Source organism: Symsagittifera roscoffensis, chromosome 5 (genome assembly GCF_963678635.1).
Source record: "Symsagittifera roscoffensis chromosome 5, txSymRosc1.1, whole genome shotgun sequence".
Taxonomy (NCBI): domain Eukaryota; kingdom Metazoa; phylum Xenacoelomorpha; order Acoela; family Convolutidae; genus Symsagittifera; species Symsagittifera roscoffensis.
Window position 1 is genome coordinate 39365162 of NC_087066.1, and position 17092 is coordinate 39382253.

The 17092-nt window shown below is 34.0% G+C and overlaps 1 protein-coding gene across 2 annotated transcripts in view; it reads right to left on the reverse strand.

The window, feature by feature from the left end:
* Window positions 1–600: 600 nt before the first annotated feature.
* Window positions 601–17092, reverse strand: part of LOC134845450 (uncharacterized) — an 80617-nt gene continuing 64125 nt past the window's right edge. The window contains exons 9-11 of one of the 2 annotated variants that reach the window (XM_063862336.1): window positions 13448–14016; window positions 13001–13012; window positions 601–997 (exon numbers count right to left, since the gene is read on the reverse strand). In XM_063862336.1, the coding sequence (XP_063718406.1) occupies window positions 709–997; window positions 13001–13012; window positions 13448–14016 (870 nt within the window). In that variant the 3' untranslated portion in view covers window positions 601–708. The remainder of the gene's footprint in view (window positions 998–13000; window positions 13013–13447; window positions 14017–17092) is intronic. The other variant, XM_063862337.1, reaches the window with a different exon arrangement.

A 17092-nucleotide genomic window follows, 5' to 3' on the forward strand; every position in this document is an offset into this window, starting at 1 on the left:
AATTTGATTAATGGAAAAAAGGCTTATCGTGCTAGTTTAGTACAATTATTCCATGCTTCGGAATTGTACGACAAGCATTTTTCCATGTACGAAATTTGTATGACAAGCACTTTATGTCAATCTGGGAGGTCGTAGAGCTGATATTAAATGAATTACTTACACGTCGTCGAAAAAGTACCTCAGATTTGGAAAAACTGAATCGTATCTCAAAAAGCCAAAAATGGGCGCTCAAATTTGATAACTGACAGAGCTGGTTAAAAACTGCACTTATCACAAGCACATTTACACACATAGACGAAGCTGAGCTTCAAATCACTTGCGATACAGAGAAAGACAAACAACTAAAGAAAAAGAAATAAGCTGTGTCAAATGTAGCAAGCCTGACAAAATTCGACAAAATTACTCGCGAGCTGAAGCCGAAAAAACTTTTAACTTGTCAAATAAGTAGAAATTCTTGAAAATTTAGCTAAAATTCTATCTGGTAGGAGGTGAAAACACTAATCGTTAACTGCAAAAAAAAACTCACTAAGTCATCTAGCAAAACAAGTTATTTGCCGTTTGGTTATAGCAAAACAAGTTATTTAAAAAAGTAGTATCCGGTTTGAATAACACCAACTGATCGCATGTGAGATCAAAAAAGATGTACAAAAATTCAGCTTGAATTTCGCCATTTTGCGTCATTTTTCCACACTTAATCAATATGTATTATCATGTATGTTCAAGGTCACATTCCGAGCTGATTGTCTCGCGTGGCGTATCGGCAACAGTGAAAGTCCTTTGTGCTTTGTCTACCGAAGTCGTCTCGAGTGAGATGTGTACGAGGTCTGTGGCGTCATCCCACGAACTGAGCGCTTGTTGATTCGTCTCGCTTTCCAGAAACAAAGAGGCAGCCTCGCTCATTTGACGCTGATTTTTGAACGCGAAACTGTTCTTCGGAGTGCCCGATTGATTTGATCGCTTCGTGTTTGTTGCTGTGAAACGAGCATCCGAAAACGACCTAAACAAAACCGACCGAGCCTTGCTAAGTGTGCATTGTTTCAGAAATGATTTTAACACCCATATAACTCATTTACTGCTGGAAAACTGGCTCAATTAGCTATTTGGCTGGTTATTTCAAACTAGTACCATTTTTGAAATTGTAGAGGAAGATGATTTGCGCAATAACCATTGACTCAATGAACGAAAATAGCGCAAATTATCCATAAAAACTGAATAAAATCTTTAAATAATTGATGAAATAAATCAATGTGAAAAAAGGATGCTGAACTTTCCTTACTTCTTTGTTAACAAAAGAAAAACAATGAACAGTATAATTACTTGACACTTTTCACCGAACACAGACATTTTCTAATAAGATTAGAGGGTTTTCACAAAAGGAAATCCATTTAAGAGACGTTAACCGATCAAACAACTGGTATATAGCGTTTATACAAAACCATCAAGCGTATTGGAGCTGCATTTAGTTCGCTGCGAACACTAGCTGCTTTTAATCCTGATGAAAGTGGTATGTCCTGTTTGGTCAAAGCAGCAAAAACTATCGGTCTTGAATTTGCGAAAGCTAAACATAGCCAACAGACAGTTGGAAAAGACAGAAAAAGTAAACGCAAGAAAACAAAAAAATATATCCCCAAAAAATCTGTGATATTCTAGAACAATTTATAGTAGGCAATTTTTGAGAAAACTGGATCAATAATCAAAATTTCTATACGCTGGGAAATCTGAAAACTCAAATCCACTTTCGAAACTAGAAGTCGATTATGTTTTCATGACCCTTACACTTCTATTGCTCGATAGTGGAGTTGCCTTCAAATTAACAAAAGAATGAACTAACCTTAACCGAAAACTCATCACGACCAATATAAGAGTCTGAACTACGTGCATCGACTCTTTACAAAAAGCTTTTTAAGTTAACCCACCCACCCATTCAACATTTTAAGTTCGATATTTATCAAATTCACTTCAATTTTTTTGAAGTTCATTATTTATCGGATTTCATGTAAACTTAGCTGCATGTCCAAATCGCTTCCGTTGAATCACGAGACTTTTAATTTTCCGAGATTCAAACATCGATTTGGAAAAGAACAATTTAGAGCATCTAAAAACTATCTGAAAACTCTCAAATCCTATTTATTCTGAGCACTGCACTCTAATTGCTGTTGAAAGTCTAATTTGAAAAATTTGCAATCAAAAACAAATCTTTGAACGTATAAAACAGTTAACAAGTCGGAAAAGAGTCAATGTACTCAAGTTAACAGAAAAACGTACTGACTTGTCTTTTATAAAAAAAATCACTTTTCGAATTTCCAAGAAAAAAAATAGATGACCTTAAAGCTCTTCTTAATTCCAAAACATTCTGATTGGCACTTTTGTGATAAAAAAATAACTCATATTGAGAAAATTGGAGTAGATAAAATTTTCATTCCGCTGGTAAATCTGAAAACTAAAACCAAAGTTCGAACTAGAAAACGATCACAGTTTTTGTGACCTTTACGCTTTTTCTGTTCGATTGGGGAATTAATTTCCTTTTAACGAAAAAAATAAGCAGAATTTAAAAAGAAATCAGAAGTCAAACAGCGAAAAATCTAACTTGAGTGTGAACAAAACTTAAAACCTTTTCTGAAAAAAAAACATTATCGCGACCAATATAAGCGTCTGAACTACGTGTTTCGACTCTTATCAAGAAGCTTTTGAAGTCAGTCTTTATATTTAAAACTTAAAGTTCAAAATTTATTGAGCTTCCTGTAAATTATCAAAATTCTGTGTCTATCAAATTTGCTGTAAAATTAAAGCATGCTCGAATCACTTACTTTGAAAACACGACTGTTTGTTTGCGGAGACTCAAACATCGATTCGGAAAAAAGAACAATTTAGAACATCTAAAATTTATCTGAAAAACTCTCAAAACCTATGTCTTCTTATCAGTGAGCACTGCAGTCTAATTGATGTCGAAATTCTATTTACGTGCATTGATTCTTACCACAGAGGCGAAACTAAGCTTCTCGCCACTTGCGATACAAAAACGGAAGACGCTAGCTCGAAAAGAAATCAAAAATTCCGCTAGAATGTTCTCGCCACCTGTTTTTTCGACTGAAATCTCAATCTCATATTTGGCAGGGTAGTTTTTGAGAACGTCAGAGATTTTATCTAGATAAAAAGGGCGTACCAGCTTTTACGGTCAAAATTTCCAACATCTGTTACTCCAATTGAACAATTAATATTGAAAAGGAAAATGTAATTTTATGAAAAGTCATAAATTTCCGAAAAAACGTTCGAAGATTCAAAAATTTGATTTTCCCAAACCTATTAGTTTTTTCTAACCAGAATATGATATATACGCTAAAACATGTACGAATGTCGAAAGATTTAATCTCGACTAAAATTGATGCCAGATTTGCCAGCGTAATTTTCGGTAAAAGTATCAAAGGTTCCACAAAAAAAACTATCAAAAAGTCAAATAAATTTGATCTTACCGAAAACTGAACTAATTCTGTGCAAAATTGGAGCCAAGCCCCTTGCGCCAGGAATATTATCAAAACCTGCTTTTTCGACTGAATCCTTATTTTAACATATGAGAGGGTAGTTTTAGAGGAAATGGGGAAAATTTCAAACAAGTGACAAAACTGTCAAAAATGACCTTTTTTGAGGCCACAATCTTTTTCTATTAAAGCAAGTATCTCACTTGCTCTTTCGTCATTGAAATCTTAATCTTACACTTAGCATGATAGACTCTTAGAAAAAAATACAGAAAAATGAGTCAAACATACCAGACTTTAAACTTTCGAAGGCATTTGAAGGTGGAGTAAGGTTAACAAAGACTATGGAAATAGGCAGACATACAATATGACAACCGGTCTTTCATTGGTGCCAATTTTTTGAAAATCAGTCAAGAGCTTAACGATAAAAATTTAAGCTTCACCGAAAAGTGAAAAAAATTGCCGAAGACTCAAAATTGCCAAAGTCTAAAAAAAAGAGGATTTCATATTACCTAAGTTGCGGAACATAAACTTTCGCGATTAAATGCAGCAGCAAGTTTGAAATTATAAATCATAGCCATTAGACAGTTGGAAAAGTATCAACGAACGCATGTAAGCAAAAAAAACACTGACTTTATTTTTGAAAAAATCTCATAGTTTGATTTTCAAAGAAAAAAACAGCTGCTCTTAAGAGCTTTTTAATTCAGCTTTTTTTAAATAAAATACACCCAATTGGGACCACTGAATTAAGAAGATCATTAAGAATTAAGAAGATCACTGAAAAAATTTCTTTCGCTCGAAAACCTCAAAGTAAAATTCCACTTTCGAAACCAGAAGTCGATCAACTTTTTCGTGATTTTTACACTTTTTCTGCTCGACAGTGGAGTTCGTCTTCCTTTTAAAAACAGGAAAAAAACTGAGCTTAAAAAGAAATTTAAAAAATAGATGACATTAAAGCTCTTCTTAATTCTAGAACAATCTGATTGGCACTTTTGTGATAAAAATAACTCAAATTGAGATAATTCGAGCAGACGAAATTTATATTCGCTGGTAAATCTAAAAACTAAAATCCACGTTCGAACTAGAAAACGATCACAGTTTTCGTGACCGTAACGCTTTTGCTGTTCGATTGGGGAGTTTGTTTTCCTTTGAACAAAAAAATGAACATTTAAAAAGAAACCAAAAATCAAATTAGAGGGCGAACAAACATTAATGCTTTTTCTGATGAAATAAAATCATCACGACCAATATAAGCCTCTGAACTATGTGTATCGACTATTATCAAAAAGCTTTTAAAGTCAACTTTTCAATTCGAAATTTAAAGTTTAAAATTTATTGAATTTACTTAAAATAATCAGAAGTTCTAGGTCTATCAAAATCGATGTAAATTTAAATGAATGCTCGAATGGCTTACTTGAAAACACGACTGTTTGTTTGCGGAGATTCAAACATCGATACGGAAAAGAACAATTTAGAGCATTTAAAAAATATTTGAAAACTCTCAAAACCTATGTCTTCTTATCAGTTAGCACTGCAGTCTAACTGCTGTCGAAATTCTACTTTCAGTAAATTGCCATTGAATGCAAACCTTTGAAGGTGTAAAGGACAGCCAGTTGGAAAAGATTCAATGAACGCAAGTTAACAGACAAAAAAGTACTGACCTCTCTTTTGTACAAATTTCACTTTTCGATGTTAAAAAATACTATGTGATCTTAAAGCTCTTCTTATTTCTAGAACAACCTGATTGGCACTTGTTTGATAAAAAACTAACTCAACTCAAGAACGAACAAAAGATAAAATGTTTACTCCGCTGGTAATTCTGAAAACTAAAATCCATGTTCAAAATTTGAAAACGATCACAGTTATGGTGACCTTTACGTTTTGCTGTTCGATTGGCAAGTTTGCTGTCCTTTTAACAAAAAAAATTAACTGAACTTACAATAATTAAAACTGAAACCTCGAAACAGCAAAACAAATTAAACTCCACAAGAGCCTTTTCCTGAAAAAAAAATCACCACGACCTATTTGAGCGTCTGAACTACGTGCGTTGACTCTTAACAGAGAGGCGAAGCTGAGCTTCTCGACACTTGCGATTAAAAAACGGAAGACGCTAATTCAAAAAGAAATCGAAAATTCCGCACGAAAATTCTCGCCACCTGTTTCTTCGATTGAACTTTCAATCTCAGATTTGGCAGGAAACTTTTTGAGGAAAAAAACAAGAGTTTCCAAAAAGGTTCAGACAAATAAACCAACTAACTTTTTCGAAGGAGAGAGCTTTTTTCTAAACAAATAAGGGCGTATCAACTTATACAGCAAAATTTGTTATTTCAATTGAACTACTAATATTGGAAATGGAAGGATAATTTTATGAAAAGTCAAAAATTTTCGAAAAACGGTCGAAGTTTCAAAGTTTGATTTTCCCCAAGCGATTAGTTTTTTCTTTTAGGAATAGGACATATTCGCTAATGCAGGTACGATTGTCGAAACCTTTAATTTCGATTGAACTTGATATCAGATTTGGCAGCGTAACTTTCGGTAAAAGTATCGAAGTTTCCACAAAAAACTACCAAAAAGTCAAAAAAAATCTGATCTTACCGAGAACTTAACTTATTCTCTGCAAAACTGGAGCGTAACCCCTTATGCCAGGAATATTCACATAACCTGCTTTTTCAATTTAATCCTTAATTCAAGATATGAAAGGGTAGTTTCTGAGGAAAATGGGAAAAAATTTCGAACAAGTGACAACTGTCAAAAATGACCTTTTTTGAGGCCACAACTTTTTTCTATTTAATTGAGTATGTAGTGGCTGCGTGAGAGGATCTCACTTGCTTTTTTTGACATTGCAATCTAAATCTCACACTTGGCATGGTAGACTCTGAGAAAAAAATACAGAAAAATGAGTCAAACAAACCCTACCTTTTAACTTTTGAAGGTGGAGTAAGGTTAAGAAAGACTATGGAAAAAGGCAGACATAAAATATGACAACCGGTTTTTCATTGGTGCCAATTTTGCGAAAATCAGTCAAGCGCTTAACGAAAAAAATTTAAAGGGAAAAAAAAGCCGAAGACTCAAAATTGCCAAAGTCTAAAAAAACAGGATTTCATATTACCTAAGTTGCCGAACATAACCTTTTTGGGCCTCGCAGCTACGCAACAGAAAATGATTATGCAATCAAATATAAGCCAAAACCGTTTAAGTTTAAAAACATCAGACTTGCAAAGCCGACAAAAATAAGCCTCAACAAACAGTACCAAACAAAACAAAATCGAAAAGAAATCAAAAATTCCGCTAGAATGTTCTCGCCACCTGTTTTTTCGACTGAAATCTCAATCTCATATTTGGCAGGGTAGTTTTTGAGAACGCCAGAGATTTTATCTAGATAAAAAGGGCTTACCAGCTTTTACGGTCAAAATTTCCAACATCTGTTACTCCAATTGAACTATTAATATTGAAAAGGAAAAGGTAATTTTATGAAAAGTCATAGTTTTCCGAAAAAACGTTCGAAGATTCGAAAATTTGATTTCCCCAAACCTATTAATTTTTTCTTACCAGAATATGATATATACGCTAAAGCAGGTACGAATGTCGAAAGATTTAATCTCGACTAAAATTGATGTCAGATTTGGCAGCGTAATTTTCGGTAAAAGTATGAAAGTTTCCACAAAAAAAAAACTATCAAAAAGTCAAATAAATTTGATCTTACCGAAAACTGAACTAATTCTGTGCAAAATTGGAGCCCAGCCCCTTGCGCGAGGAATATTATCACAACCTGCTTTTTCGACTGAATCCTTATTTTAACATATGAGAGGGTAGTTTTAGAGGAAATGGGGAAAAATTTCAAACAAGTGACAAAACTGTCAAAAATGACCTTTTTTGAGGCCACAATCTTTTTCTATTAAAGTAAGTATCTCACTTGCTCTTTCGTCATTGATATCTTAATCTTACACTTAGCATGATAGACTCTTAGAAAAAAAAATACAGAAAAATGAGTCAAACAAACCCTACCTTTTAACTTTTGAAGGCATTTGAAGGTGGAGTAAGGTTAAGAAAGACTATGGAAAAAGGCAGACATAAAATATGACAACCGGTGTCTCATTGGCGCCAATTTTTTGAAAATCAGTCAAGAGCTTAACGATAAAAATTTGAAAAGTGAAAAAAATTGCCGAAGACTCAAAATTGCCAAAGTCTAAAAAAAAGAGGATTTCATATTACCTAAGTTGCCGAACATAAACTTTTTGGGCCTCGCAGCTACGCAACAGAAAATGATTATGCAATCAATTATAAGCCAAAACCGTTTAAGTTTAAAAACATCAGACTTGCAAAGCCGACAAAAATAAGCCTTAACAAACAGTACCAAACAAAACAAAATCGAAAAGAAATCAAAAATTCCGCTAGAATTTTCTCGCCACCTGTTTTTTCGACTGAAATCTCAATCTCATATTTGGCAGGGTAGTTTTTGAGAACGTCAGAGATTTTATCTAGATAAAAAGGGCGTACCAGCTTTTACGGTCAAAATTTCCAACATCTGTTACTCCAATTGAACAATTAATATTGAAAAGGAAAATGTAATTTTATGAAAAGTCATAAATTTCCGAAAAAACGTTCGAAGATTCAAAAATTTGATTTTCCCAAACCTATTAGTTTTTTCTAACCAGAATATGATATATACGCTAAAACATGTACGAATGTCGAAAGATTTAATCTCGACTAAAATTGATGCCAGATTTGCCAGCGTAATTTTCGGTAAAAGTATCAAAGGTTCCACAAAAAAAACTATCAAAAAGTCAAATAAATTTGATCTTACCGAAAACTGAACTAATTCTGTGCAAAAATGGAGCCAAGCCCCTTGCGCCAGGAATATTATCAAAACCTGCTTTTTCGACTGAATCCTTATTTTAACATATGAGAGGGTAGTTTTAGAGGAAATGGGGAAAAATTTCAAACAAGTGACAAAACTGTCAAAAATGACCTTTTTTGAGGCCACAATCTTTTTCTATTAAAGTAAGTATCTCACTTGCTCTTTCGTCATTGAAATCTTAATCTTACACTTAGCATGATAGACTCTTAGAAAAAAATACAGAAAAATGAGTCAAACATACCCGACTTTAAACTTTCGAAGGCATTTGAAGGTGGAGTAAGGTTAACAAAGACTATGGAAATAGGCAGACATACAATATGACAACCGGTTTCTCATTGGTGCCGTTTTTTCGAAAATCAGTCAAGAGCTTAATGAGGAAAAATTAAATTTCAACGAAAATGAAAAAAAAATTGTCAAAATCTCAAAATGATTTAAAAAAGGATTTCATAATACCTAATTTTGTCGAACATAAACTCTTTGGCCTCGCAACTAAGCTACAAAAAATGATTATGCAACCAAACATATGCAGCCAAAATCCGTTTAATTAGAAAAAAAACTAAAAGTCACGTTTTAAATAAGCATCTGAAATACTTGCACCGACTCATAACAGGAAGCTTTTAAATTAAGCTATCGAATATTTAAAGTTCAATATTTATCAAAATCGATGTAAAATTTTCGAAATTCAATTTTTTATTGAATTCTGCATGCCTACCTTGCTTCCTGGAAAAACTCAATTGTTTATTTGCGGACATTCAAAAAAGATTAATTTACAGCTACTAAAAGCTATCTAAAAACTCTCAAATCTTATGTCTTTTTTATTAGTATAAGGTATGCACTAATTGCCTTCGAATTTCTATTTTCAGTACTTCGCCTTTGAAAGTAAAAATTTCAACTTATAAAATGTAGCCAACAAACAATTAATAAAAAGAGTCCTCGAACGCAAAAAGTAAAAAAAAACTATTGGCGGGTTTTTTGAAAAAACTCAAAATTTGAATTTCAAATGAAAGAGATGGCCTCAAAGCTTTTTGAGTTTCTGAATCAATTTGAGACAAGCAATTTTTTGAGAAAAATAACCCAATTTTTTTAAATTTGCTGGTAAAAGTGGGAAATAATTGAATTCAGTTTTCGAAGCTTGAAGTCGATTACGTTTTTCGTGAACATACATTTTTTTGCTGTTCAATAGCGAAGTTTGCCTTTCTTTTAACGAAGAAAAAAAAGTTAAAAGAAACCAAAAGTCAAACCGCAAAAAAGAAGATGAATATCCTGTGCTACCTGCACAGCAACCGACTCTTCTAGTTTTTATTCGTTTTCAGGCGATGGATTTAGTTCAGTTGCTGTGCAGGTAGCACAGCAAATTTCTCCATTACAATAATTATTGCAAAGAAAAAACAGTTTATCGTTTTATTTTTTCGTATTTTCTGTTGATAATATTTTAAGGAAATGGAGGGACTACAAGATACCTTCGAAAAAATTAACAACAGCTTTATCGGCCTATAATCAAACAAAGAGGCCAAGCGATGAAACTTAAAAATTGAAAATGACGCGGAGGTCACTGAGTCGGAAAAAATCTACATTGGAAACTTCATATGTTTGTCTCGAATGATATTCAATTGAAGGAAAACAATCCGAACAACAATCAAGAGCGATAAATTAGTATTCAGATAACAAATATCAAGCGCCACCTAAGCCGACAAAACCTGGTAAGACGAGCGTTGAAAAAAAAAGTAAATTAACACGAACTATTTTGAGCCATTAACAAATATCAAGCGCCACCTAATCCGACAAAACCTGGTAAGACGAGCGCTGAACCAAAAACTAAATTACCACAAACTATTTTGAGCCATTAAGTTTTAAATTCGAAGGTTTTTCTCCCTTTATGAACAATTTTACAAATTAAAGGAACGAATCAAAACACCTTTCATTTCTAGCAAAATTGCTTAAAACGGAAGAAAAATGCCTATATTTGACAGTAAGCCGACAAAAAATAGGCAGGCAAACAATAATCCTATATCACTTTCCCAGAAAACAAATAAGATTAAAAATCAGCTCCTGGCTCTAGTCCAGTCTCTGACCTTTGTCGTCTCACGCTTGTACGCTTGAAACGTAACCACCACACTAAACAAGCCAGACTGGTACCAGATACTTGTTATACTACTTAAATAAATGAGGCACCGAGGTGAAATTACGCTTCGCACCACCTGCGATACAAAATTGAATGACTATGACTAAAAACAATTTTAAATTAAAAAAAAAGAACATCAAAAAATCGTATAAAATTGTAAAAATTGCAATAATAGTCTAGAAGAATCAAAACCAAAATTACCAGCAACATCAGAGCTTCAGAAAAAGCTTTCGGAATGCTACAAAGAAGCCAAATTTTCAAATAGAGCCAACAGACATTTGGAAAAGAGTCATGAACGCAACGACACAGAAAAAAAAGTAAATTGTTTTTTTGAAAACTTCATCTTTAGAATTTCAGCATTAACAAACAGATGGCCTTAAATCTCTTTGAATTTTAAGAGCAATTCATGAATAACTCTTTTTTTGATGAAAAACAATGTGACAAAACTGAAACAATAGGAAAAAATTTTATTCAGAGGAAATCTGAAAACTAAATGCCACTTTCAATACTAGAAGCCGATCACGTTTTTAGTTACCTTTTTTTGCTTTTTGATAGTGGAGTTTGCCTTCCTTTCAACAAAATAAATGAAGTGAACTTAAAAAGAGCAAAAGTCAAACCGCGAAAAATCAAAATTTAGCGTGAACAAATTTTAAGACTATTTCCTGGAAGAAAATCACCAAGTCCTTTCCAAGAGTATTCACCCAATTCGGACTCTTAAAAAACCCTTTCTGAGCCGACAACAATAAGCAGACAAATAATAATCTGAACTCGCTGAAAACTTTGAGTTTGCTAAAAAAAAAAACAGGACAGGCGTCGACTGGAACCGAAATCCCGAGCTTTGTCGTCTCAAACATGGGTGTTAGAGCAACTTGAAAGACAGTTGAACCTTAAAACATAACCAACTGACAGTTGGAAAAGATTAATGACCGCAATGCAACTGAAATAAAAACTGACTTGTATTTTCAAAAATCTTCAACTTTTGAATTTCAAAGAAAAAAATAGATGGCCTTAAAGTTTGAACAATTTATGATGAACACTTTTTTTGTTTAAATTAACCCAATATGAGAAAACTGGATCAATAGGCAAAACTTTTATTACTTTGAGAAATCTGATAACTTATTTCCATTTTGAAAATTAGAAGTCGATCCTGTTTTTCGTGACCTTTACAATTTTGCTTTGGGTAGTGGAGTTTGCCTTCCTTTCAACAATAGAAATGCATGAACTTGAAAGGAAATCACAAGTCAAACCGTATAAACTCAAAATAATTGAGCGTGAACAAATTTTCAGACTTTTTTCTGAATAAAAAAAAACAACAAAAAATCGGCAAGACTTAAATAAGAGTACTCACTACGTTCATTACTCTTAAAAGACGGCTACGGGAATTCAGCCGACAAGAATAAACAGACGGACGATAGTCCCGGTCAAAATCGAACCAAAAGCTGTTGCCCTCTCGCGCAGCTAGGTTGCCTCTATGCCAGATGCAGCGGATGGGTGTTTGAATTTGGACTAACAAAAGTTGTAACAAACCCGAACATAAATGAACAGATACGCTTCATGCCGAAAAATCTGAACTAATAAAAAAATCCCCTTCCCCTCAGACACACACAAAAAAAACATTTTTCGGTTAACAAACGACGCAATAAGAGGCCATTAAGTCGACATAAAAAAGCCGAAACCTATTCAGTCAAAAAAAAAACATGGAAAAAAATTGAAAAACGAACATAAAAAGCAAACTTTGATTACGCCAGATATTTATAGTGCTAACATACTCAAAATATGTCCGTTGCAACGAAAAGGACCAGCACATGAATGTGACTCCTTTGAGCAGCGCGGATTTAGGGGATTCCCCTCAGGGATTCGATCCCTTCCGCCGACCCAAAAAGTCCCTCATTTGGAACTTTTTAAGAAATCCTTTTTTTAGCTGAGACCCTAAAATTTTTCTAAAGGCGCCTTTGGCACCAACTTATACTAATTTCGAGGTATAGCGCGCGCCAAAAAACACGCATTTTTGTCTTAAGGTTCCGAAAAATGCCCAAAAACGTTGTTTTTTTAAAAAAAATTCCTGCGGCGGAAAAAACTCGTCAAAACGCTTCGAAACACAATTTAGTCGACTTAAAAAAGTCTACTTAATTTTCAAAATCCGCCTCCTCCCCTCGAGAAATTCCTAGTTCCGCCCCGCCTTTGAACAAAATTATTTACCGGAAAAAGTACCCCATTGTAGTATCCTTTCTTATCACAAGGGTAAATGATATAGTGATTTTGTGAAACAAGCTGTTAACCCGATAAAAATCTAAATTCCGATGTGATAACTCTTCTTAATTGCAAGCAAAAAAAACTATAGCTTAAAATGAATCAATGAACAACAACAACAACAACAACCACACCCAGGTAACATAAAACTAATTTTAACGGATATTGGTAACAATGCGAGTTATAGATCTGAAAAACAAGTTTGAAATCGCGAGCACGCGGTATATGAAAATGATATGAACGGACGGATCAAAGACAAAACATTCATAGCAGATAAACGCAAATATGAGCCCTTACCCTTTATTTTTCCTGAAATAACACTAAGATTAATCAATGAACTTGCAACTAACACCTCAATCTATTTCACCGAACTTTTCGTTTGACTTATTTTCAGAAACGTAAGACAAATTACCACTTCAATAAAAACAAGACACAGAGTAAGTGGACTTTGCCTACTTCAGCTGAAAAACTGATCGATTTGAAATTATTTTTAGCAAAAAGTTTAACGGATACTGATTCAAGCATTAATCGTGTCAATTTAATCAAATTTGTTATAATTCACGTCAATTATTGAGACTTGGATGCGACACCCTCAAAGCAAACCGATTGACTCGGAGTTGGTTACAATCGGTTCGCTTTGAGGGTGTCGAACAAGTTCTAGTAAAAAAGCCCAACTTATGTTAAAAAATAAAGGGCCTATTTCAAAAACGGAAAAAATTAGAACTTATTTTTAATTAATTGTACCTATAAATAGCGGCCTTTTCATCAGCCATAAATACGTCTTCTTCTTCTTCGTCGTCGTCGTTTTCACAGCCCAAGCTGTCTTCCGCATTTTTCGCGTTGATACTACCCCTCATCATTTCGAGTTGTCCCGGAAGGTGGGTGGACTTGTGGTCCACAGGTATATCTTCAGACGTTGAAGCCAAGTAGGTGAAGTTGCAATTCGTGTCTAATGAGGTCAGTTGATTAGGCCCAGTATAGAAGTCGCGGGGGGTCAAGCCGGTCGAATCCAACTTTGATCTGTTCCCACCTGGGGTCGTGACAAATACCGAAGACGATAACGATAAAGTGGTTCCCTGAAGTGGTTTTGAATCCCGATTCTGGACACTGACATCGGCTTGCAGCTCCTGGTCACTGCTGCGGGTGGTCAGATGCTCAGCCGGTAAGTGACTCGGAGTCGGCGACAATCGGTTCGCTTTGAGGGTGTCGAACTGGTCGTGAGAGTGGGGGTTGTTCACACTGATGGGGGAGAGTGCTAGAGGTGACGAGTGGGAGGATAGGGAGGTAGTTTTTGAGGTTGATACAGGAGACGACTAAAAAGAAACCATCTAAAGCTACATTTCAACAGTCCACTCATCAGACAGTAAAATTCCAGATCAGACCAGCACAAATTAACATACTTATCAAAAAAAACCGGCTTAGCAGAGAAGCTAGAAGAGGAGTCTTCTGACTCAGAGAGTTAAAAACTTAAAAACTATTATCAAGTTAAGCAATCTTAGACAAACCATCATCGATATTTATCAAATTAAGCAATCTTAGACAAATCATCTCGGATATTTGTGAGGCCTAGAAGCTCTGGTTCGAAATGACCAACAATAGTCAAATGACACATAGAAAACTGTCAATGAACTTTCAAAGTTCGAATAAAAAATATCACACAGCTTTTTTAAATTGCAGAATCTTAATAATGACATTTCCTTCATAAAACTAACTCACTTAATGAAAACTGGGCCATTACGTTTTTTTCCACTGAAAAATCTAAGAATTAAAGTTTGTAAAGAAACAGTCATATTTTTATAGCAATAAAAAATGTTCGCAATTATAGAGCTTAAAATGCCTTTCTGTTAAAAAAATTAATACGATTTTAACTTAAATCGAAAGTGAAACAACAAAAAAAAAATCAAATTTGAGCGGGAACAAAAGTGAGGACTCGATGTAGAAAAAAAACACAAAAGCTGAATATGTGTCTTCACCGACTACGTTGATTGGAACTTTGAAGAAGTATATAAGATCTGAAAAAAAAAAAAAAATGACAGACTTTCGAAGAAAAAACTATTTCACCTTTTTGCGTTTCCAGAACCTTCATGATTGGAAATTTTGGATAACACTAATCCAATTTGAGAAAACCAAACCAATAGATAGTTTTTTTATTCCAAAAGAGATCACAACAATGAAAACCATTTATGGGGATAAAACCATTTATGATTTAACCATTTTTTTTCTGTGCAACTCATTGCATGGTCATGTAATTTATACTTTCTTGACTACTTAAAAACGCAGAACTAGATTGAATGAAAAAAAAAATACGAAGGCAACTCAGTTGAAAAATGATCCAACTTCCATTCAAACGAAATACTGAATTTTAACTTCTGATGGAAGTTTAGTACAAGTTTTGATATTCTAATTTATGATAAAAGTTTGAACTCGTGCCAAGTTGGACTAATATTTAATGCAAGGTAAGATTTTTTGAAAAACTGAAAAAAACTATCACAACATTCTGCACCATTTACTTAAAACAGGCTAATATCAGGAGCGTATTCAGAGGATAACCCTTCAATTCAGACTGCAACCATCAATTTTAAGGTTGTGGCGATCATCTGAAGCATATATTTTGTCTCCAGCTTTCCAAAAAGTGACCAAAACGGATTCTTAAACATTTTCTGACGGTGTAGACATTTCGAAATACGGTATCCGTAGTGATTTAGAAGAGCTGAAAAAATCAGACCTATAAAAAAAGCTCGACGCAAAGTCTGAAGGTTTTCCAAAAACCCACCCCTCTCGAGGAAATCCAAGATTTGACCGGCTGAAGTCACAGCATACTTTACATGAGCGAAGGCAATCTCAAATTTCGAACGAGACAAACCCTTAAAATGGATCACGCGGGCGAATTTTTTTAAGCATCCAAACTCGTTTTTTCAGCTTTTCATAGTTCGTGAGTGAAAGAAAACGCCCGAAGATGTCTTTCTATTCCTTTCTCGAGCCTAATTGAAACGAAAAATGGCTTTACAGCAAAACATTCCGGGTGAGAAACCAATTGATCTGCTTCTGTAATAACTCATTTTCGGAGGTTTTTATTAAAAGCAAAATATTGATGGAATCAAATTTTTGAATTTAATGAAAACACTCAATTTAAAAGACTCTCTCTTTGTTTTTTTTTGAGTTTAGAGTAAAATCATAACTTAATTCAGTCAAAAGTTTCCATCAACAATTAGTGGCTGTATAAAAAAGCATAGATAAAATAGCATTAACTTTTGCTAGCTTTATTTCCGTGTAATCGCGTGCTTTTTTAACTAAGAACAATACATATGGTGATTCTGAAAGAACTGGATGAACATTTCGGCATCGCCATTTAGTGGAAGATGCATGACTTTTTATTCATTTTTGCAATTAATTTTTTTAAACAAAAAACTGAAAAAAAGGTAAGTTAATACTTTCCCTGTGCTCATTTACCAACCAAATTTCTGATATAAAAAAGGAGATCGATAGCCGGAATGTACTGGATGGTATTAGAATAAAGAAAATTTGATTGCCTAATATGTAATTAAACAACTTTTCAAAAATTTCAAATTTTATGCTATTCTATCTTTATGCTCAAGTTGCGGTCCCCCAATAATTAGGTCAATTTAAAACTAAGATAAATTCATCAACCACTTATTGGTGACAATTGAAGATGAATATCGCTCCGAGTACTTGATAATTCCAAAAACCAGTTGAAAAAATCTAGCATGAACAAAAGATCAATCAGGCAAGATTTATCCAGCTTGAGTCCAAGCTGGATCCAGCATGAGTCAATAAAAGCTTGAGCCAATAAATCCAGCTTGAGTCAATGAATGCAAGAAAACAAAAAATATTGACTTGTTTTTTGAAAAAATATATCAACTTTCGAGTTTGAAAGAAAAAATAGATGCCCTTAAAGCTCTTTGAAATTCCAGAACAAATTATATTTGACACTTTTTGATAAAATTATTCCAATTTGAAAAAACTGGATCAATAGGTAGAACTCGTATTTCGCTGGGAAATCTGATAAATAAACTCTATTTTCGAAATAGAAGTCAACCACGTTTTGAGTGACCTTTCCACTTTTGCTGTTTGATAGTGCAGTTTACCTTCCTTTTGACAAAGGAAATGAACTGATTTAAAAAAGGAAGTCAAACGCGAAAATGTAAATTTGAGCCTGAACAAATTTCAAGACTTGCTGCAAGAAATCATCAGAAACTATATGCGGGTCTTTCCTACGTTCATTAACTCCAGCATGAACATAAGAGACATCAGGAAAGATTTATCCGGCCTGAGATCAAATTCAGTTTTGAAGATAATATTAGCAAGGACAACTCAAACCTTTGGGGCCCAATTCGCAGTTGCGTCATAGAACATTGAAATGTTCAATAT